The 22,881-nt window shown below is 32.3% G+C and overlaps 4 protein-coding genes across 4 annotated transcripts; 2 read left to right on the forward strand and 2 right to left on the reverse strand.

Moving 5' to 3' along the window:
• Positions 1-3,049: 3,049 nt before the first annotated feature.
• Positions 3,050-4,729, reverse strand: LOC129945727 (p21-activated protein kinase-interacting protein 1-like). The gene is made up of 4 exons (XM_056055598.1): positions 4,499-4,729; positions 4,280-4,429; positions 3,632-4,218; positions 3,050-3,568 (listed from the first exon to the last, which is right to left on the reverse strand). Exons 1-4 carry the CDS (start codon positions 4,568-4,570, stop codon positions 3,091-3,093), a joined length of 1,287 nt encoding a protein of 428 aa, XP_055911573.1. The 5' UTR covers positions 4,571-4,729; the 3' UTR covers positions 3,050-3,090.
• A 1,490-nt stretch (positions 4,730-6,219) lies between these two features.
• Positions 6,220-8,015, forward strand: LOC129946347 (nuclear envelope integral membrane protein). The gene is made up of 2 exons (XM_056056494.1): positions 6,220-6,450; positions 6,519-8,015. Exons 1-2 carry the CDS (start codon positions 6,357-6,359, stop codon positions 7,859-7,861), a joined length of 1,437 nt encoding a protein of 478 aa, XP_055912469.1. The 5' UTR covers positions 6,220-6,356; the 3' UTR covers positions 7,862-8,015.
• Positions 7,980-13,690, reverse strand: LOC129946348 (probable mitochondrial glutathione transporter SLC25A40). Its single transcript, XM_056056495.1, has 6 exons — positions 13,384-13,690; positions 13,158-13,318; positions 12,702-13,086; positions 12,544-12,641; positions 8,486-8,567; positions 7,980-8,331 (listed from the first exon to the last, which is right to left on the reverse strand). Exons 1-6 carry the CDS (start codon positions 13,514-13,516, stop codon positions 8,120-8,122), a joined length of 1,071 nt encoding a protein of 356 aa, XP_055912470.1. The 5' UTR covers positions 13,517-13,690; the 3' UTR covers positions 7,980-8,119.
• Positions 13,691-15,337: 1,647 nt separating this feature from the next.
• Positions 15,338-22,722, forward strand: LOC129945607 (thioredoxin domain-containing protein 5 homolog). The gene is made up of 5 exons (XM_056055443.1): positions 15,338-15,645; positions 21,189-21,328; positions 21,394-21,503; positions 21,567-21,728; positions 21,784-22,722. The coding sequence occupies exons 1-5, from the start codon at positions 15,494-15,496 to the stop codon at positions 22,408-22,410; spliced, it is 1,191 nt and encodes a 396-aa protein (XP_055911418.1). The 5' UTR covers positions 15,338-15,493; the 3' UTR covers positions 22,411-22,722.
• The last annotated feature ends 159 nt before the right edge of the window (positions 22,723-22,881 follow it).

Raw genomic sequence — 22,881 nt, forward strand, 5'->3', positions numbered from 1 at the left:
GTAGGTCCCTTCCATTCCTGACAACAATACTCTCACACAGGAATGGTTGAGAGTTGTAAGTCACTAGGCCCTGGTTCACAACGGACTGTTGCGCCACCCCATTTGATTTTTTTTTTTAATAAAATTAGTTTATTTTTACTAAGAAACAAAATCCCGGCTCCAGGAATTTGATATTTTTCGTAGAAGAACATTTTTGTTGCTTCTGAAGCCCATTGATTAAATTTGGTTGTAAGTGGGCACAATTTCCTCTCTATTTGTTTTAAGGTCAAAGAAATAACCTCACAAACAGTACTTTGGCCCATTGGACTTGGAAGATGAAGAATGTTTATTTTATTGCGGAGGTTAATCCTCAAGAGCCGGACATTTCTATTATGATTAATATTTTCATTTTCAGAATGTAAAATCAAAGGCACAAACACAATCATATTGTCTGGAAATTTCAGCAACTAAAAATAAAAATCAATTTCGAATGAAATCAAATCGTGATTGTTACCGGTGACTATCACCTTACACAGACCGAATTTGTTGATTGTGACTGTCACCTATCACAAATCACCTTACCCGATTCCACCCCTGGAGTCCACATCAGTTTTATTTTATTCGGATTCATTATTATCTTGTTTCTTATCGCGGAAATAAGATCTGAATCGTTGTTTGGATTTTTAACTGCTTTAAGGACTGATATGCTATCAGAGCATATTACGAACTTATCGTTGGAATTCCTTATTGATTTGGTTGCTTGCAGAATAGCAAAGGCTTCTGTGGTGAAAATAGAAGCATATTCCGGGAGAATGCCAATATTGAGGATTTGGCCATCTTCAAGTGTGACTGCATTATCTTTTGATTTGGATCCATCAGTAAATATAAATTTCCAGCCTTTAGTTTTTAGTTCTGATAAAATACTTGAGAACAGTGATTGGTATACTGCATTTGTATTTGTTTTACTGTAGTGAGCGAGGCTCAATACAAATGAATCGGCTTTTATATTCCATGGAGGATATGATAAAATTGAGTTTTTTGGAGTTTTTGTTGGTATATCCATTTCTCGAGCTTTGTCGAGGATTGTTTTTAAAGCAGATGGAATACGTTTCTTGCACTTAAGATTCATAGATTGATGAATGTCTTTATCGATAACTGAACTTACAACTAAGTTCGGGATGATTTCTTCGAAACGTTGCTCAACAGAGGGAAGACCTGCTTCCGCAAGAATATTTTTGAGCGGTGTTGTAGGAAAGGCGTTGATGCTCCTTCTAGCTGCTTGGTGGTAGCTTGTTTGTATTATTCTTAAAGTTGTTTTTGGGGAACTGCTATAAATGCAAATTCCTTAATCGAGTATACTTAATATTAACGTTTTGGTAATATATGAGACAGTGCTAATGTGTACGTGGCTTTTATTACTAGATAAATAATAAATTATGTTGAGTCTCGCAACTAGGCTTTTTTTTTAATTTAAACAATGTTCTTTCCATCTACTATTTACATTTTCAATTTGTACATTATTTATACTTAAGATAATTTTTTGGTAATGGATTTTTCTACAGATATGTAGCATTTAACATTTTTGTAATGAAAGTCTAGCACCTGAAGCAAACGACCAATTAAGAATATCATTAACAACATTATTAAAAAGGTTCTTACATTATTCTAAATCGTTACTTTTAATTAAAATATAAATGTCATCTGCATAAATACAACTATCTCAAAGTTTATAATTATTTGTTATAGTCAAAATATCGTCGAAGGCGATAATAAATAGAATTGTGATAATGGGGATCCCTGGGGGATAGCATTTTGCAGGGAATGAGTAGATGAGTAAATATTATTAGCTCTGGTAAAGAATTTTCTATTAGTTAGAAACAACACCCCTTATATTTAGTACAACATGCAAACCGATTCTGTCGAAGGCTATTTCGAAATCAACCGAAAGCACGGAAACATGATTTTTTGCTGATAATGCTCGTGATATGTAGTAATCTAGGTGAAGATGTGCGTCGACACATCCCCGGTTAGTTTTAAAAGCAACTTGGTTGGTAGATAAAAGTTTTCTTGTTTCTGCGAACCACATCAGTCATTTTGCTATGATTTTTTCCATAATTTTGGAAGAGCAAGAAATAAGGGATATGGGACGGTGTCCATCAATTAATTTCTTATCTTCATTAAGTTTCGGTATGGGAAGAAGTGTTGCAGTTTTCCAAGCTAGAGGGATAACAGCAGTGTTAAGTATGCTATTGTATAGTTTAATAAGTCTCAATTTTACATTAAATGGGTTTTCAACATTGGATATATAATTTTATATCTACCAGGGGTTTTGTTTAAGGAAGCTTCAAACTCAATTAGTGACATACGAGTAGGTTCTTCAATACGTTGTTCAAAAATATTGTCGGTTGTTACATAAGGGGAAAGGTTGAGAAATTCATCTTTTTTTTTAGAAAGTAGTATGAAAATTGTTATCATTTGAATGATTGGACCAGGTTTGCGAAAAGAGATCAGTTATTTCTGTCGGATCTGCGATAAGTGAATTAGTTGATTGGATACATGGTATCGTTAAGGGGTTGAGGTTACCGGTAAGACAGCGGATGTTTTGCCAAAGTTTGGTAATGGATGATCTGGGATTTATGCTAGATGTGAAGCTTGCAAAAATTTTTGTTTTGCTCGCTTTAAGTTCCCTTCTAAATTTAGCTTTTGCTTTTTTATCTGAAATTAGGTTTGCTTTAGATGGGGATATCATTTAAACGGTTTCTACTTCAATTTTCAACTAAGAAATTAAAAAAACTATTGTTCAATATTAAATATCGAAATTTTGAGCTGATTTTAGGAGAGAATGCGTTGGGAGCAGCCTTTCTCAGATCGCCGATTACAATGTCGTGGATTTTTTTTTGAGGAAAGGTATGCTTAAAATGTTTTGAACAAACTTTTTGATAAGCTATGAAGTTAAGCCATTATAATTAGTCTCAACCACCTAAGAGCATTTATGAAAATGTCATGAACAAGATAAATGTTTTAAATAACATACATACTTGCCTCAAATCAAACGAAAGAAAAAAACAACTGTTTTAAAAAACATACAATTTATTTGATTTAACAACAAAACTATGATTTTCTCTTTTGACGAACAAAAGCTCCAGGCGCAGAAGCACTACCATTGGTGTTTTTTTTAGCCTTCTTTTTATTTTTATCTATCTTCGGACTTTTCTTTTCATTTGTATGTTTCCTTTTTGTTGTTTTCTTAGGGCTGGGAATTTTAGATTCTTCATCATTACTTTCAGAATCATTGTCTTCTTCTTCATCATCGTCAACTTCGTCGTTTTTCTCGTCCTCTTCGTCGTCGTCATCGTCGTCATATTCAATAGTAACTACACCTCTTTTTGGTTCAGAAAATGTTTTTTCTTTAGCTGCTGGGACAGAATTATCACTTCCAGCAGTTACACTCTTTGTGCTATAGTCAGCGCCAAACTGATCTAAATCAAGAATGCCGATGCACGTTGGACGACATCCTATATTTGTAGAGGCAAACTTCTCTAGTCTTTGATTTTCTAAGTCCAAATTCCAAAGTGTTATGTCTCCAGAGCTGGAAGTTGGAAATTGGGCAAATAACTTTCGAATATCATTTATATAAAATTGTTTTATTTACCTGGAAGCGGAAACAACAATATCATCGAAAATGCTCATGGCCTTGACTCTAGACTTGTGTGCATTTACTGCTACTGTTTCTACTTCATCGTTCATAGAAACAAACAAAATAGAACCATCTTCCAATCCAACCAAAACAACATCATCAGACGCCCAAGCCAAGCATATTGGCTTTGATTTGGTTTGTTCTGCTTTCACTACCTCGGCTTTCTTAATACACCAAATTTCTACGACTCTCTGTCCCGTTAGAGTAAAGAAGTCACCAGTAGGTGACCAAGACAAGCAATCTGGAGATCCTCCCAGTGATGTTTTATTCTTGAGGTTTGTCTTATAGGCAACTCGACCTTTCACCAGATTCCATGTACGTAATATTTGATCAGAGCCTAGCGATAAAGCTAATTTACCACTAGGATGACAGCTTATATGGGTAACTGGTGAGCCACTGTGTGCTTTTTTCCAAGTCGCTCCAACATGCCAGTTACTGAGACGCACCGCTACCAAGCGTCCATCGTCTCCAGCTGATAGAATATGAGTATCGTCTGAGGTAAATTCAATGCCGTTCACGGTACCCTCATGGCTAAGTAAAATCTAAGATAACATTTAATTGAAAATTTCAAATTTATTGCCAAGTTGAGTGTTTCGTATTTACCTGTGATTGCTTTCGGGTTTTCATGTCGTAAATAAATATACGGTCATCGGACCCGCCTGTTGCAATGAATTTCCCATGCACTCCCAAGCATTTGATCGAACTCGTATGCGATTTATCGGCAAATGATTGAACAAGAACTTTTTCGCCATTCTATTATTTTGTTGATTAAGTAATTGTAATACATTTTCAAGTAAAAGTTATTGAAAAATAATAAAATACCTTGTAATCCAATTTGTAGCCAAGAAGGAATTCTTCATAAGTGCCAACTATTATTTCAATGTTCTTCGACATAAATGTGCGTATAAGGGAAATGAAATAAAAGTAAAATGTAAGGTTTTATATTTTTAATTATAATTGAATTATAATTTGTCTTTTAAAATCTTTTTTAATTCAGTTTAAGTTTTTAAATATTTGTCGCGACCATGTGGGTAAGTTTTGTAAACAGAATGAAATATGACAGATGTCAATGGCTGTGTTCAACCATAAATTTAAAGAAGTGCGTTCTACGCTAAACATTCAAAACTGTATATGAATGCACAAAGAATTAAAAAGAAGAAGAAGCATTTTGTTCACTTTATTGTTATAAAAGATACATTCAAATTCAAATCCAAAATGTCATTGTTATATCATATTGTGGGTTAGCAGTGCTTACCCGATCTAAATCTTATTCTATCAGTAATTTATCTAATTAGTATTAAATCTTCATCTATACCTAGTATTTATATTTTCACGCCTTGACTTAAAATTATATTTCTTAAATCTGATAATACTATGGTACAAATACTGTGATTAAAAAAAAAGAAAATCAATAACAAGACTTAATGTTACACTATCCTTAAAGTATATGTAACTACTTTATGTGTGTATTTTTGTTCTTTAATTTGATTGTACTATGTACACATCGACTTCTTAAAACTAATATATAATATATTCCAAGTATGTATATATATTTTTCAAATAATATAGCCATCTCACTCACTTTTCAACAAAATTTAATTTTTTACCTTCAAAGAGATTTTAGCAAAGAGAACAGCAGAAGCTGTATGGACGAGGAAGAGGAAGAAACGGTTCTTCATCTTCTCTGCACATGCCCTGCTCTAGCTCGAAAACGCAAGAATTACCTAGGAGAATTCTTCTTTAACGATCTAAATCATATCGGTATAATCAGCCACTCACGTTTCGTAAGGGACTCTAGCTGGTTCCATTGAGCTTAGGAGGAAGCCTCAAGATTCATGTGGTATCACAATGGGCCATTAAACTGGCCTAAGTGTGTCCGTTTCCATCTTGGACAGCCACTATAACCTAACCTAACCTAAGAGATTTTAATTATTAGAGCGTCCTTGCTTTCAAAACTTATAAAAAGAGAAAGAGACTTTCAATTGCTGGCGTTCGTTATTTTTGTTATTTAATTTTAAGTTAGTATTTGTGCAGAGGAAATTATTCTTCTAAATAGAATAAATAATGCTTCATAGTTTGAATTGTGGACAAACGCCGTATTTGACTGATACATCCTTCCACAAAATTCGGAATCGATTTATTGTTGTTGGCTTGTTTTTTTTGGTAATTCTTCGTTCTGGTTACCAATCAAAACGATCACAATTTTTAAGACTATTCCAAAACAAAGCTAATTATTGGAAAATATAACTTTCGTTTGTAATCAGGTTAATATATGTGTTATCGAATCGCGTTGCTATTTTGTATTGCAGTTTAAACAAGATGATAGACGCAAGTTAAAAAATAATAAAATTAAGCAGATCTCTTCAAAAGAATCCAATGTTAAAGCCGGTTTGAAATGCGATTGAATGTTGCCATTAAGATTTGTCTTGCTTTCAATCTAGATATCCTCGACTAAATGTACCCTTCAACAAATTCGACGGCACCGTCACGTTCTCGCTGAAGGAGCTTACGTTACGTTATAGCGTCCGCAACCGAAAAAAAACTTGAACTGTCAACTGCAACAAAATCCAAATCCAAAGTAGAATTCGAGATGAAACAACTTTTATGTTGCTATTTTTGAATTAAAAATGTAAATCCGACTTTAGATACCCATAAATAAAAACCATAAAACACTAAAAAAATGTATATTAAATTCGAAGCAATGAGTCCTTTTTATGTTTTAATTGTATTATTGTCAATAAGTCAATGTGTGCTTTCACAAAAATCTCCCAAAGGTAAGCATTATGAGCATTGCTCTAAAAATAAATATGCAACTAAGATTATTTTTAAACCTTTTTTCAAGTAATTTACCTGGAAGCCGGCGATGTGGTTAGCTTCGAGCCCGAAAATCCAAGAAGGGGCTATTTTCAAAGCGATTTAAGAATCTATTGCCATCGTGGTAATGCTAAAACAATCGGACGAGCCTTTGAAACAATTCAACTACAACTGGACATCGAGGACGATGACTTTACTGAATATGAAGGCGAAACTCCCGAAATCGTGAAGACGCGCTATGAAGAACAAAAGTCAATATTCTCAATCAACTTATTCTCGCAGAAAAAGACACGCCGCAAATTGAACCCGTTTGTTCAAGAATGCATCGGTATCGATACCATTCAACCGTATCGGATGCGACTGCATTTGATTCGGGTGGACTTTTGGAAGATCATTCAAATAGTTGTTGGGCTTTTCATATTCAGTTTTGCAGCAAAATTGAGTGAAAATTCAGTTTTCTATTATATTACGGGAGTATTGATTGGCATTTGTACTTCGTTTATGTTGCTCATCTATTTGGCGGGAAAACTAATTCCTAAGCGGCCTATGATGTATGGAGTTATGATTGGTGGTTGGACAATTGGAATTTACGTTATTCAGAGGTTGTGGGAAAATGTTCAGTTGATCTTGGTCACCTATCAGACTTATGTGTTCTGGTACATACTCATTACGGGAGCCATAAGTTTTGTATTTTGCTATCGCCTTGGACCACCAAAAAACAAACGCAGCAAAAACCTCATCAAGTGGGGTCTGCAGTTGATGGCTCTCATCCTTATATACTTTTCTAGTCAGTTTGAAGAAGCGTCAGCGGCTCTCATTATCATAACTTTTGTGACGCACTACTTTCCTAGAAGTTGGGTGCGTAGAATTCGTATCGCCTATCTGCATCGTTTCCCCCCAAAAGTGCGCCTTCTTACCAGCGAAGAATATTACGAACAAGGTGTTAAGGAGACAACAAAAGCCCTTGACGAGTTGCGAACATTTTGCAGCAGCCCTGAATGTAAACAGTGGCGAATTATGAAAAAACTAAAGGATCCTCTTCGATTTGCCGAATTCGTCGAAGGTGAATCGCACATTCGTGACGAAGAGATTCTTCAGTACGAGAGCTCGCGGCAGGATATCACTGACTCTGAGTTGAGTGAAGAAGAAGAGGAAACCTATCGCCCTGCTATTAGAAGATCTGTGACTCGGAGGGAGGAGATCAGTGAAGACGACGGAGACCCCGGATATCGTTCAACATCAACATTAAGCAATTCAATTTCATCGTATCGAAATTCTATCAATGGTCGTCGTCCAATGACCGTCACCTCAAAAAACTACAGATCTCCGCAAATAAGCACTACTCGAGGTGATCTAAGTGAAGAAGACTAAAAAAACTACTAATATTCTAGGTTTGTGTATTCGTGTTAACTTTTTTTTGGTACATTAGTATTTTTTCTCATCATGTAGATAGATTTTTGTTCGCCATGTTCATCAATAAAAATAAAACTAAGTTTAACAATTTTTTATATTTCTAAAAAGCAAACACCTAAACATTTTTTTTTCACAACAGCTGTATTAACATTCTTAAAACATCATCACAAGAATAACAAGTTTTCAACTAGTTAATATGGTTTTTAAAATTTTACACTACATATGATTTTCGTTATATCTTTGGACGTTGAGTTTGTAAAAGAACGATTTTCCATATTCAAAAGATGATATCATCACTGCACACGCGGGTGCAACTTTTGCCAATCGTGGTAATAGACCAGCAAATAAACCTCGAAAACCATGTAGCCGATATACTTCTTTGAGTCTTTCTGAAGTCGTTTTTATGGGAATGTTCGGCCGTGGCTTGTCTATAGGAAGAATAAAAAAATAAAACTTTAGAATATAAAATAACTTACAAGACTTGTTAATATAAATTATAAAATAATTTTAACTATTTGTTTATTATAAGAAAAGAAAGATAAATGATTTTTCAAATAAAGATTGAGTTAAAAAAAAACTTGCCTGTATAGATTACTTGTTCGCCAAACTCTATTTGCTGATAAGTTTTTATCAAATCAAAAGGTGTTGTTATTGTAGCGGCAACCTAAAAATTAAAACGAAAATATTTGTATTCAATAATTAAATATTCGACAAAATTTGGAGTTATAAAAATTCAAATAAGTACAGCTATAAAATTAAGGCTAAATTTGATAAAATTCAGTATTAAGGTGTGGTGAATTTTCAATAAAAGTTTTCTAAAAATATGTATAAAATTCGGTTGGGAAAGTTTGAATTAACTTTAAATTCGAGGCTTTACCTTACTACCAGAAGTTCAACGGTTTTGTTTGACAACAGTTACATTAAGGCAATTACTTTGATGCCTCCACTCCCAAACCTTTAAAAATGTATCTGAATTAACAAAAGATTATTGAATAAAAAATAGTCTGCATTCCTTTCTTAGCGTCTAGTTACTTATAAATGTTCGCTTGTTCTTTTTTTAAATTATTTCTTAGACTTAGGTTAACGTGGCTGTGGATTAAAATCCACACACTTAGGCCAAGAGAAAGGCCCATTGTGATACCACATGAATCTAGAGAATTACTTCTTACTAGTCGAACCATTTTGAGCTTTTTATAAAGCGAAGAAGACATTTGATATCCTTTTTCGCTAGTTCGCTGGGATTATCAAAAGAGTAGCCCCCCAGATGAAGTTTGCGTCTGAGTGAAAGAGCAGGGCAAGTGCAGAGGAGATGAGAGATTGTTTCCTCTTCTCCTTCGTATTAGTGTAGTATTAGACTTAAGGGTTGAAAATAGATTGTTTACTTTACGAATCTTTAGAAATCCTTATCGAAACAAGTTCTATAAATAAAATATCTACTAAAAAAATTATTCGGACATTGGCATTTAAAGAAAACGTTTTCCGTAGTGAGCTTATTGATAATGAGATAACAAATATAAGTTGGAATAATTTAAATGATACAGCTAAATCTTTCAGTATGAAATTAAAACATAGTTTGGAAAAAATGATAATTTCAAGATCAATTAATGGGAGGAATGGAAATTTTGATTGGTTTAATCAACATTTGTCTAACATGAAGCAAATGAAAATCCAACTGCATCAAAGAGCTGTTTGGACAAATAACACCGGTGACTGGAGTATGTATAGACTCTATAGAAACAGGTACGCGACTGAACTTCAAATGGCAAAAAATAATTTCATTGCTAGAAAGATTGATCAATCAACGGATCAAAAAACCATGTGGAGAACAATAAAAAATCTAGTCCTTAATCAAGAGAATAGTGAAATAGAACAAATAATCTGTGATAGTGAAGTGATTAAGAATAAGTCTGACATAGCTAATAAGCTGAATACATTTTTTGTTAAAACAAAATACCATTTGAACATTATAAAAATTTAATAAATATAAATCCAGAAATAAGTTTTAAATTTAAGCGAATTAATATGAGTGATTTAACACAAATAATGAAAAACATGAACAATAAAAGGGACTTCAATGGTTTGTCAACTAAAATGATGTTGTGTACTATGGACATTATTGGACCTTGTTTTTTGAGTATGATAAACGAATCTCTTCGTAGTGGTGTTTTTCCTAGTTCCTGGAAAGAATCAATTGTAGTGCCAATAGAAAAAGTTAAGGGGACTGTTAATCCGGCTGAATTTCGGCCGGTCAACATGCTTATGACGGAGAGTAAAATTCTTGAAAAAGTTGTACATAATCAGCTGCAGAATTATATGGAAGCCAATCATTTCTTAACGGATTATCAGTCTGGATCTAGGCAAAATCACAGTTGTGAAGCATTACTTAATCTGGTAATTACGCAATGGAAAACCGATGTTCACGACAAGAAAGTTATTGTTGCGGTTTTTCTGTATCTACAAAGGGCATTTGAGACAATTGATCGAGATATAATGCTGAAAAAACAGAATCGATATGGTATTAAAGGAGTGGAACTACAATGGTTCAAAAGCTACAATGGTTCAAACAGAACTCAGAGAACCAAAGTGTCAAGTAATTTATCAGAAGTTTTGGATGTAACGCTGGGTGTACCTCAAGGGGCGGTGTTGGGAACACTTCTTTTTATAATTTACATAAACGACGTGGAAAATGTATTAAGACATGCGAAGGCTAGGCTGTTTGCGGATGATACATTGTTATATGTGTCTGGAAGATCTGCAGAGGAGTGTATCGATCAACTGAATGCGGATTTAAAAAACATTGAATCTTATTTTAAAATGAATAAATTAAAGCTTAACACTTCAAAAACAAAAGCTATTATAATTAATGGAGAGTCTGTATAAAATATTATTATTAATGAAGTGGCAATTGAAAAGGTTAAAGAAATTAAGTATTTAGGAGTTATTATTGATAAAAAATTAAGTTTCGAAAATCACATTAACAATATATGTAATAAAATTGCTAAGAAAATAGGATTTTTCCAAAGAATAAGAGGTAAAGTATCTATGAATTGTGCAATTAAAATTTATAATGTAATGATCAAACCACATTTTGAATATTGTTCAACAATACTGTTTTTGGGTTCTAGACAAATGTCAGAAAGGTTGCAAAAATTGCAAAACAGGGGAATGCGCTGTATTCTCATGTGTAATAGGTTAACACCGATACAACTTATGTTAGATACTCTAAAATGGCTAAACATCAACCAAAGAACATTAATGAATGTACTAATGTTTATCTTCAAAATGAAAAATAATATGTTACCTAATTATCTTTATAATGAAATAGTCTATGTATCTAATCTGCAAACACATAATTTAAGAAATGGTGGTGATTTCAGGCTACCATTTTTTACAACAAGTAGATCGCAGAATATATTGTATCATAAAGGTTTTAAATTATTTAATAACTTGCCTTTTGACTTAAATTCAGAAAATAATTTTATTGTTTTTAAAAGAAAAATGATATTATATGTAAAAATGAATTATATTTAATTAAAAATATTAGTTTTTATTCCTTAAATTAGTTTTAAGTTAAAGATTGTAAAAAATAGCAGGAGCTAAATAAAGAATCAAATCAAAAAAAAAAAAAAAACTTGTGTCAGGAAAATATGCGCCTAACGAAGATTTATCATTCTAGACCGGTCATTTTGGACCACCCTCTGAATGTCCAAAATGATTTTTTTCATGTTCTAGGCAAAAATAAAATAAGCCCATGAAAATCAAATGATCCTTTGTAAACGGGTTGGTTCTAAAAGACATTTTTTTTCAAAGTTAACTTAAAATTATTTGAAAACGTCTAAGTTCTAAATATAAATTCGACCAATTGGAAATGAAACAAAGCATAAATAACATTCCCAAAAATATTTTGCTCTGGGTGATGATTAATTTTTACTTGGGCTAAAGGAGCGGGCTGAATATGAACATTTTAAAAGGCTTCGTGATTAGTTTTTAAATTAGTCAATTTTAAACGGATTTTTAGTCAAAACATCTTACATTGATTCAAAAAACAAAAACAGCATCCCATTGAATTCAATTTTTGTTACTTACAGCTAAGTTTTGGATATCAATTGGGCTTGAAATAAATAATTTGGGAAAGTTTTTAAAATCAATCAAAAACTAAGTACAAATGTACTTGTCTTTCAAATTAAATTTCTTATGTTTTTTATTTGAATTCAGACTATTTTTTTGTGATATTTTTTTTAAAGTAAAAAAAAGCTAGAAAATAAAAAATGTTATGAACATATTCATAGTTTTCTTCTTTGTAGAATAAGAAAGTTGCCAACAAATTCTTTGCATTGAGGGAATTGATATTATTAGACACAAAAGCATAAGCAAACAACAAACATTAAGTACAGTTAATTTTTGTTTGCGACAAGTGCTATCAGCTTTGATTAACTTACAAAAGAAGATAAGACTGGATGACAAGTGTATTTGAACAATCTTATCTTCATACAACTACGGAAAATTTAAAAACTATTTAAATATTTGTTTATATATGTTTTACAATAAAATGCATATGTGAAGAATTTTCAATTCATTTAGGTTTTGTTTGTTGAGAATTATTTCATCCCTACAAAAATCAAAAACAATAAAATACGTACCGATCCTGCAACTGCTCCTGCAGTAAAACTAAAACCAAATGTAGGATCTGTCACTTGATAATACCATTTAAGAGCTTCATAGCATGACCAGTAGATACCTTGAAAAAAAGACAAAATCTTTCAAGTATTTAATTTGAATAAATTATGAAAAATCTTACCAGAAAAAGGAACATCACGATAAATAGTTGGAGGTAGACCCTTAAAAAGTACCAGTGCTCCATCTGCTTGAATCATAGTGCGGACAGCATTGGTCATTTCTTTGTAGGTCATCTTTTGCGATTGCATTTTAGTTCGTATTAGCTCAAGAGGGCTAACCATTGTAACGGCAAAGATGCGAGACGATACACCTGCAAATAGGGGTACATACAAAGGCATGTCCGTTCCGCCAAGGTGTTTATTGTGAAAGTCTTTGGTGTGTCTTCTGATTTGTTCGTAGGCAACAAAATAGATAACCGTAGAAGGAAGAGCTGAGACTAGAGTTGGTCCGAGACCTGACCAAAGAGCTTTTACGCCTTCAGAGCGACTAATTTTTATGAATGCGTCCTAAAATATAGAAATTCAGTTAAAAAAAGATTTTTTTTTTCACGTACAATAAACTATGACCAAAAACATACAATGGTGCCATTTAGATGAAGATGATTCTTCAATGGAGCAGAATTGGGTCCACACGGACATAGGTGATCCATAAGACCATTGCAATAAAGGAAGCATTTGTTGGAGAGTAGTAACTTTTGTTGCGTTTGAATGCGCGTTTTAACAACATCCAATGGTGTCACTTTAATTAATTGAATTATTTAAAAAGTGAATTCAAAAATACAAAAACAAATATATATGATTTACTTATCAATGAGGTAATTATTCCCCCAGTACATGCCGAGGCGATTTGTTGATACGGCTTTATTCTAAATCGAGGGTCATCTGTGTTAATTTTTCGGCGGCCAGTTTTTTCTGGCAGTTTTGTAGAAGGTGTCATTTGATGAAAATTTTATATAATGTTTGTATTAATACAAAACCGTTTTTGTGAAATTCGAGTTTAGAAATAAAACGTGTTTGATTTTATTAGAGGCAAATTTAAATGATAAATTGCTAAAGACTGGATAAGAATCGAAGTTTTTATTATGACATTTCACGAACTTACATTAGGTTTGTTTGATTTGAAAAAAAAAACATTGAAATGTAAGTGCTGAATAGAATTTTAAATCTATTACCTTTTGGATGCAAAACAAATTTAAATTCTTAAGACGACCATCCACGAACAAATCTGACGCGAATGGTGCGGGCTAGTAAAATTTCAATTTGCTGCAAGAGATTTTATTTCGAATAGGGAAGGGAAGCTGTCACTTTTGCAGCTGAAATTTGAAAGGTAAAAAAGGCAGTAAAAAATATGGAACTATTGGCACAATGGCAACAAAACAATAGAATTTTTTCAAGAAAAGGTTCCTTATCATATCATTATTCGGAAATATAGTCACAATATTGACCACCCAAATCTTTTTAGCACCATTTTCTATGGTCTCGGAAACGCAATATTTATTAGAATCCTCTTAAACAATTTAAAACTCGTGAATAGATAATGCAGCATTCAAATGAGCGCGACCAACGAACGACGAATGACTTACAAAATGTGAGTTTATATTCGTTTGAAGACATATTTCCACACAAATTTTTAACAAAACGATAGTAATATAGTTTCTATTTGATTTATGATCCATACTTTTACTTTTGAAATACCATATATTATAATAAATTTAAGAAAACAAATTTATTCGTCCCGAAAAAAATTTAAGTTGATACGAGCTGTCAAACTTTATTCGCGTTCCACATTATCCACACTTGCAACGAATAAAATAATCGCCGTTTTGGTTTCGGTGATCAAAGTCAAACTTTATTCGCGACGAATTAAAAACTCTCATGTAAAAGAAATGTCAAAATCAACGAATATTCGTTCATTCGTTGGTCGTGCTCATGTGAATAAAGGCCCAACTATAATAGGCATAAGCAAACATAAGCTTATGTCAAAAACCCAACGATAATTCACTTAAGTTTGCGAAATTACTGCTTAGCCATAATTCAATTTTGCTCACGTATCTAAATGTCAGATTTTACTTATGCGGCGAGCGACTGGGATCGCTCTTGCTTAAGTTAACTAGACTGAGAAAAATTGAACGAAACGGAGCTAGACTCCATTATGTTCACTCGTATTGAGATTCTTTGTATTCGCACGTTTACTTATGCGCGCATATGCTAGCTTATGCCTATTATAGTTTTTATAAGCCTTAATGCTTAAGAAGTATTTAATGGTGCACTTACACTTAGATTAAGTACTTTTATATCCGCACAAATAGAGGATGAAAAACATTTAAAACACATTTGGATTTTCGGCAAGCAAAGCATTTTTAAGTTTGAAATAAAAATTTAAAATAATCATTAAAACAGTTGCTAGCTTATTTTTGAATGTTTAACTTTTTAACTTTGTGCATGTTAGGAGGTCTTTAAGATGATTGTTCTACTACGCACAAGTTCCAACAAAATTTGAAGCAACAATCCTGTTTTCTCTCTTCCAATCAGTTTTTTTGTTGCATGTGAAATAAAACGACCATATACTACTCAGCTATACTTTTTTTAATAGTTAGAGTGAGAAACTTATACTCGTAGTATGAGGAAATGAAGATAAGGACAAAAATAACTATAAATACTAAAAGGTATACCAGCCTAGAGAGAGATAAAAGACTTGAACTTTTTCCCCTAATTCCCCTCTTAGTATATGAATGAAAGATTGATTACTCGCCAAAAATAAGAATAAGAACAAAATTAACCAATTGCCATTCCAATTTCAATTTTGCCGGTCTTCGTCTTGCTCTTTTTTGGTTTATACATCTGGATTTTTAATTATTAATCCAGCTTTGATAAAAATAAGAATAAAACAATTTTATCAAAATCAAACCATAAAATGATTGGTAAAATAATATTTTTCTTGGCACTTCTGTGTCCTTCAATAGTTTTAACGGAGTCGGAAGAAAATTTCGCAAGAGCTCTATCACCCGAGACATTCGATAAAGCAATTGAAGAAAACAATCATTTTGTGATGTTTTTTGCGCCATGGTAAGTTTCAATAAAGTAATTGTTAAGAAACAAAAATAAAATACATTTTTAAAAGTTAAGTTTTTTTTTCCTTTTTAAAATTTCAATTTTTATGACGTGTCTTTGAATTGGTAAGGAAAAGACGCATCAAGATAACGAGTTTTCTTTTATTTCGAAATCAAAAAAAAAGAAATAAGTTCAGAAAAGTTAGGGTTCGTAATCTTCAGTAAAGATAACGACCGGAAAGTAAGTGTTTTATTGAACACTTAAAACGTAATCTACCATTGAGTGTTTGAGTTTTTACAATCAGTTGCATAGGGACTAGAAATTAAAGTTTTCAATCAATGTCCATTCTTAATTTAGGAAATTATAGTTATTTAATTTTCTTTCTTTAAATATTATGAACAACCAGATATGCCTCGAATATGCTTTATTTGGCGGCTTCACATTGTCATTCGCGTTATCGTGACCTAAAAACTATACTCATCAAAATTAAGTTCAGTCGCCCACAAGAATAGCATATTTTAAAATAATGTTCGACTATTTTAAAAAAGCCTTATTATAAATGATGTCATGGCAGTTAATATCCTAATACTTAGTTATCATGCATTTTTTAACTGTGCTAACATTATTTATTTTGTTATTAAATTATACACACATTATGTCTTTAGATTATTAGTATCTACTTATATTAGTTTTTCTTTCAACTGCATGAGCTATTTAATATTAAGACAGTCCTAAACTTGATTTTGTGTTGGCCAAAGTATTTTGTATCTGAGCGACCAAATAATATCTGGAACATATTAATAGATTCCATATACCTAAATTTCAATGTTAAACAAAAGAAGTGCCATGTCATGTAAAATCACAAATCAATTGGATTTTTTCTTCGAGCGCATACGGTTCGCCTTAATCTTAGATTGCATAGAATCAAATTAAAAATCTCATTTACGTATTAAAAACATAAAAAGCTTGCATTAAATCCCAAGAAATAACGATCATCTTTGTCCATTAAAAGACAATATTCTCAGTAGAAGTTACATACATACATACATACCTGTGTTGGCAACGTTAGTTACTCTGAGGAAGCTACCATATACATACTTACGTGTAGCTAATTGTAATTAGTTACATCTCCTTTTCTGCGTAACTAATATAGATTTAAAAAATTTACTTGGCAGAACATTGAGGTAAATATACCATAAAATTTATAAGTACCCGAACTAAAATGTGTATTTAATAAAAACAACAAATAACTAAAGAAAGATTATAAACAAAATTCAGAGAAGTTTCAGAGATAACTAAGTCGAAACTGAAATTTTTTCGGACGCTTGATTGTTTGCTATGCTGGGTCCAAACTGGTTTCAGCTGAATGAACTTATTTTGTTACACCGTTGACCAAGACCAATTGTGAAACTGTCGACTTCATCTCTATCCCATAATTGAATCTTAACACATACACATTTTACACTTTAACTTTCTTGCAACTATAAAAATATGATCTCCGTCTGCTAGCAACAAAAATGCAGTGCATGCAAAATTATTTTAAATAAAACTTAAAACATAAAAAGAGCTTTAGTGTTGGAAATGTTTTTAAGTAAAACTCCTTAAGATTCATTAAAATTTAATTTTTAGTAAGAATGGAATTTAATTTATTGCTAATTACCTAATCAGTAATCCAAAAACGAAATAAACCTGAAAATAAATCGAGCAAAATAATAGCAGTGATTTTCTTTGTCTATTAAATTAAAATAAAATAAGGGCAAAGTTCTTTTAAATGGTATTTTATTTAATAAAAGCTAGTATTTGGTAGCATGACCATAATTTTTTGCAACTGCTTCACAGCGACGTTTTATTGACTCCACAAGTCCCTGACATCTTGATGGTGTTATTGATTGCCAAGCCTGCTCACCAACGCTCCATAACTCTCTGTAATTTTTTGGTTTTGCCTTGAATAATTCTTTTTTAATATCTGGTCAGGAGACTGTGCAGGCCACTCCATGACCTCAATCCTATTATCTTGGAACAATTGCTTGGCTGCTCTGCTGGTATGCTTTGGGTCGTTATCCTGCTGGAAGACCCATTTGAGCGGCATTTCGTATTCGGCATATGGCAGCATGGTGTTTTGATGGATATCAACGTAAGAGTGCTGATTTATAATGCTTTTGATATAGTATATTGGGCCAACTCCATAATAGGAGAAGCATTCCCAACCCTTTATAATGAATCTCCCATGCTTAGTTGTTTTTGTGGCGTATCTGGAGTTATATTCCATGTTCGGATGTCTTCTCACAAACCGTCGAGATCATTTACCAATATAGGGAACTACCTTGCTCTTATCAGTCCAGAGAATGTTTCGCCACTTTTCAGGAGCCCATTCTAAATGCTCGCGCGCAAACTTTATTCTTTTAACTATATGGTTCTTCATTAAAAGTGGACCCTATCATGGACTGCATTTAGGTTATGCTCCCTTAGTATTCTCCTGACCGTATGCACACCGCACGGAACCTCAAGCTCGTCTACATGGCGTTCCGTATTATCTTCGCTGCACAGCTAAGAAGTTCTTGAATCTTTTTTATAAGTTTTGCCTTCCAAAACAGGCTTTTTTATAATTTCCCGCCTCTGCAGTGTGCAGTGCTTGCCTTGTCTTACTTTTAATTCTTAAATTTTATAATTTTTCTACAATTTTATTGGAAATATAAAATAGAATAACAGGACTTACTTTTAATCACTTTTGAAATCAAAATTTAAATTAAAACACAATTATTTGAATTAAATTTGTCAATCACTGCTATTATTTTGTTCGCCTAAAATAATGAATCACTCTACACAAAGCGCCATTTAAACAAAGCAATGAGAATTTACCCTTAAATTATCACTTGCACCTGTAAACATAATAACTCTGACTACCAAAATACAGTAGAGTTGCGAAAAAGTCGCTGTCTTATTGATTTATGAAAAATTATAGGTTCTTGCCTATTACATTGCTATTATTTTGTTCGCCTCTGTATGTAGGTACATGTTTCTCCATCGTTGCGATTACAAGACCACAAAGATTGTCAGTTGTGGATTAAAAACATACTTATGTCCTTTTAATCGTTGCAGAGCTTTGTTTTCAAATTTTTTTTATGAATCTTTAATTCTTATACAATTTGGAAACAGGTCTTACGGATTGGCATCTTTGTTCCTAATTGCGACATTTAAACTTTCAAATCTGAACTTTTTAACTTTACGTAGAAAGTTATTGTAATCGGTCCGATATGTCAAATTTGAAATGTTGACTTGTCGCGAAGATTCAAGGTCCCTGGAATCTGAATTAATTGTCCGTACATTTGGATCACCTGTTTTCATCGTCCAAGAACCAGTAGAGATATCGACATCAAATACATTTTTTTATTCACATGATAACACAAAAAGCTGTACAAACAACTTTAAAAAAATGAGCGTTTGATTTTCGTTCTATTGCAATTAAAAAATAGTGAAAACTTTGGTTGGCGCAAAATATTGCACCTCCAAAATAATTGTATTCAAAAAACTTTTTAAAAATTAAGCATATTATTACTTAAAACTAATTTCATAAATTATAAAAAAATATTGTTTTCAACATTCAATAAAATGTGTAAAAAAAAAATCTAACAGATAGTTTTCTTCATACAAATTAAACCCTACAAAAAATTCTATACAAAATTTGTAAAAATTGATATTCGATTCTTTATATCTCGTGAATAAATGAAGATATTGGCTTTAAAGTGATTTCGTTCTACATACACATGCTTAATTTTGTTGTTAAAGGGAAGATAATGATTTGAAATGACTAAAAATTAGTTTTCGACTTAAAATCTGGGAAACAAAACCAGATATTGAAATCAAACTTATTTTTTCATATGAAAAATATTGTATGAAAAGTATTGTTTTAGAAAATTTCAAGTTACAACTGTTTTTACAAAACACGAAAAAAAAAACAACAAACAAATAAGACTCAATTTAAGAACAGGGATAGATATTGACTTAAGATGTCTTTTTTTTTGTTATTAATTTTTTGTTAAGGTCTTAGACAAATTGACAGAGGTGTACCAATAGGAAGTTATCAGTGTGGGTTAAATGGCAACTTCTTTTTTTAACTTTTAAATCATAACGCATACAATTTGGCTTTTTGTTTCGAGTTTTATTTTAATATGAGAATTTTTCTGCAAATTTGTAAAAATCGCGTTACTTACAAAACACTGATATACAGTACTGTGTAAAAAATTTGCAACTAGAATCTCCAACAATTTTCTTAAAAAAAAAAAACAATTGTTTAGAAAATCAAACAGCAAAATTCTTTCTTTAGTTTTCTTAACTTAATACTCTTAACTTAAACAAAAAATAAATAACTAAATACTTTCATAGTTGGTAATATGTCTGTGCAAAAATTTTGCAACTTGGATCTTACAACTAAATTTCAAATTATTTTCTTACTTCAAGGCAAGGAAATGTTAGTATTTAATTGCACACCCTTTATTTTTAATAACGGCTGTATACGAGTATCTTCTGGGCATTTAAGCTATAGGGTTATTAATGAGAGTTTTTGGAATGTCATTCCACTGCTTCTGAATTCCAGCGAAGAGGTCACTTCTGTGCTTTAAATGTTCTCTTCACTATTTCCCACAGGTTCTCTATTGGGACTAGGTCTAGGGATTGGGCTGCCATGGTAAAACCTCAATCTTTTTTTCTGCAATCCAGTTTGTGGTCAACTTCGACTTGTGTTTGGGATCATTGTCGTGTTGGAACGTCTATTTCCCAACAGCATGGTGTTACAAAGGAAGTCCAAATAGTCTTCAGACTTACAAATTCTTCAAGAATTCTCTTGTCATGAACAGTGCTTTCTCAAATTTGCCGTTCGGATTCGGCTTAAAACTATAGGTCCCTTTCCATCCCTGACAACAGTACTCGCACACAGGAGTGGTTAAGAGTTGTCAGTCACTAGGCCCTAGTTCTCATTTAATTTAATTAAATTTCTTTTTGCGATGCTCTTTTTCAAAGAACTCAAATTTCTGGATTTTTTTTATCGATCAAAGTCTTGGCTAAAACTAACTTAACAAATCAAGTTACATGTTTAAACAGATTAACCACTATCAAAATGAGACGAAAAGAGAATTCGCTAATTGTAAATGTTTTGCACAACTAAAATCATTATGTTTTTGGAAAAGTAGTGCGTTTGTAGAATTTGCCAGTGGATAAGTGTTTTAAGATTATAGGGTGACATAAAAAAGTCTAGAGCAATACAAATAATTTGATTGGAACAACTTAACTATACACGAATGTTCGATATCCTGATTGACGGTTTGATTGCACAGTACTGTATACCTGCCACCAAACAAACAACAACATTCTAAAATAGAATGAAATCGACTTGTACATTGTAGAACAGGAACGATTAATAATCAAATTAATTTGAATTAACAAAATTTTATGCAAGGTTTTCATTATTTGGTGCATTAATTGCTGGTTTATTTTGTATCATCTTAGTTTATTGCACATTTGATTAAGCTTATGAATTTTAATTGTTTCTTTTTAAATTTAAGGTGCGGCCATTGTAAACGCCTTCATCCACTATGGGAGCAATTAGCCGAAATGATGAACGTAAAAGAAGATGCAAAAGTAATAATCGCCAAAGTTGATTGTACTGAACATCAAAAATTATGTGCTCAACATGAAGTCACAGGTTTGTCACCACTACCTTATCCAAAAATATCTATTTTAAATTAACTTATATATAAAACATTTAAGGATATCCAACATTAAGATTCTTCAAGTTAGGCGAAACAGAATCAGTCAAATTTAAAGGCAGTCGGGATATGCCAGCTATGACTGAATTCATCCAACAACAGCTTGGATCAGTAAGTAAAATTATTATAAATAAAACATACAATTATATAAAATTAAATTCGTTTGAAAAACAGGAAAATGAAATCTATAACGAAGATGATGAAGAGAACGAAATCGAAAAAGACGTTCCTGCAGGAAACAAATTGGTTGAATTAACAGAAAATAACTTTGCCATGCATGTATCAAGTGGCAATCATTTTGTCAAATTCTACGCTCCATGGTGCAGCCATTGTCAGGTAACTAAATTTGTTTCATAGAAAATTTCTTAAATTAGTATTTGCTTTCTATTAGCGATTGGCACCAGTTTGGGATGAACTTGCAAATGCTCTTCAACACGAAACCTCAGTTACAATTGCCAAAATCGATTGCACCCTCTATCGTCCAATCTGTCAAGATTTCGAAGTAAAGAGCTATCCAATATTGCTTTGGATTGAAGATGGAAAGAAAATTGAAAAGTTTTCTGGCTCAAGAACTCTTGAAGATTTAAAGGCATATGTAGAGAAAATGCTCGGAGGAGCATCCAAAAAGAACGAAATCGAACAAGAGGAAGACCAATGGAAGGAAGAAGACCTAGCTGGTGTTGTTCAATTGACTGCTGATGCATTCGAGAAAACAATCAAGAGTGGAATAACATTTGTTAAATTCTATGCACCATGGTGTGGACATTGTCAGAAATTGAGTCCAGTTTGGGATCAATTAGCTGCTAACACACATGTTAAAAATTCAGGAATTAAAATCGCCAAGGTCGATTGCACTCAATCAAATAATAAGGAACTCTGTCAAGAGCAACTAGTAGAAGGTTATCCTACATTGTTTGCTTATAAAAATGGTCAAAAACTAGGCGAATACGAAGGAATACGATCTCTGGAAGACTTAAATAATTACATTGTCAAGCTTGTTGGCCACGACGAGCTGTAATTCAATTCATTGTTCATCAAAGATTAAATGAAAACGCATTTCAATTCACATTTTTTAATAGATTGTGTGATACTATCAATGTTTTAGTTTTATTTTTAATTATTTTTTCCATAAGATCTTCGATGTATGTATGTGCCAGATCAGCAAGTTTAGTCAAAAGTGATTATAAAAGAAAACTTTTGCAAACAAAGTAACAAAATAACCTTTTTTTTTTGTTTGTGTTTAAACGAGTTTTTGTTTTTAATTTTATTGAAAAAAAAATATACTATTATATCGAACAGAATAAAAAAAAATTCGACCTTTTCTAAGTCATGCAACGATTGTTTTAATTTATAAAAGTAAAAGAACAACAAAAAAAGGCCGTACCTTGGCGAAACGCGTTAAACTAAAAGTTGTCCATTGCTTTTACGAGGGACGTTCAATATATTCTCGGTATCGGGGTGAAGCTGTGGTTATATATATAAATTGACT

Source organism: Eupeodes corollae, chromosome 2 (assembly GCF_945859685.1).
Source record: "Eupeodes corollae chromosome 2, idEupCoro1.1, whole genome shotgun sequence".
NCBI classification, from domain to species: domain Eukaryota; kingdom Metazoa; phylum Arthropoda; class Insecta; order Diptera; family Syrphidae; genus Eupeodes; species Eupeodes corollae.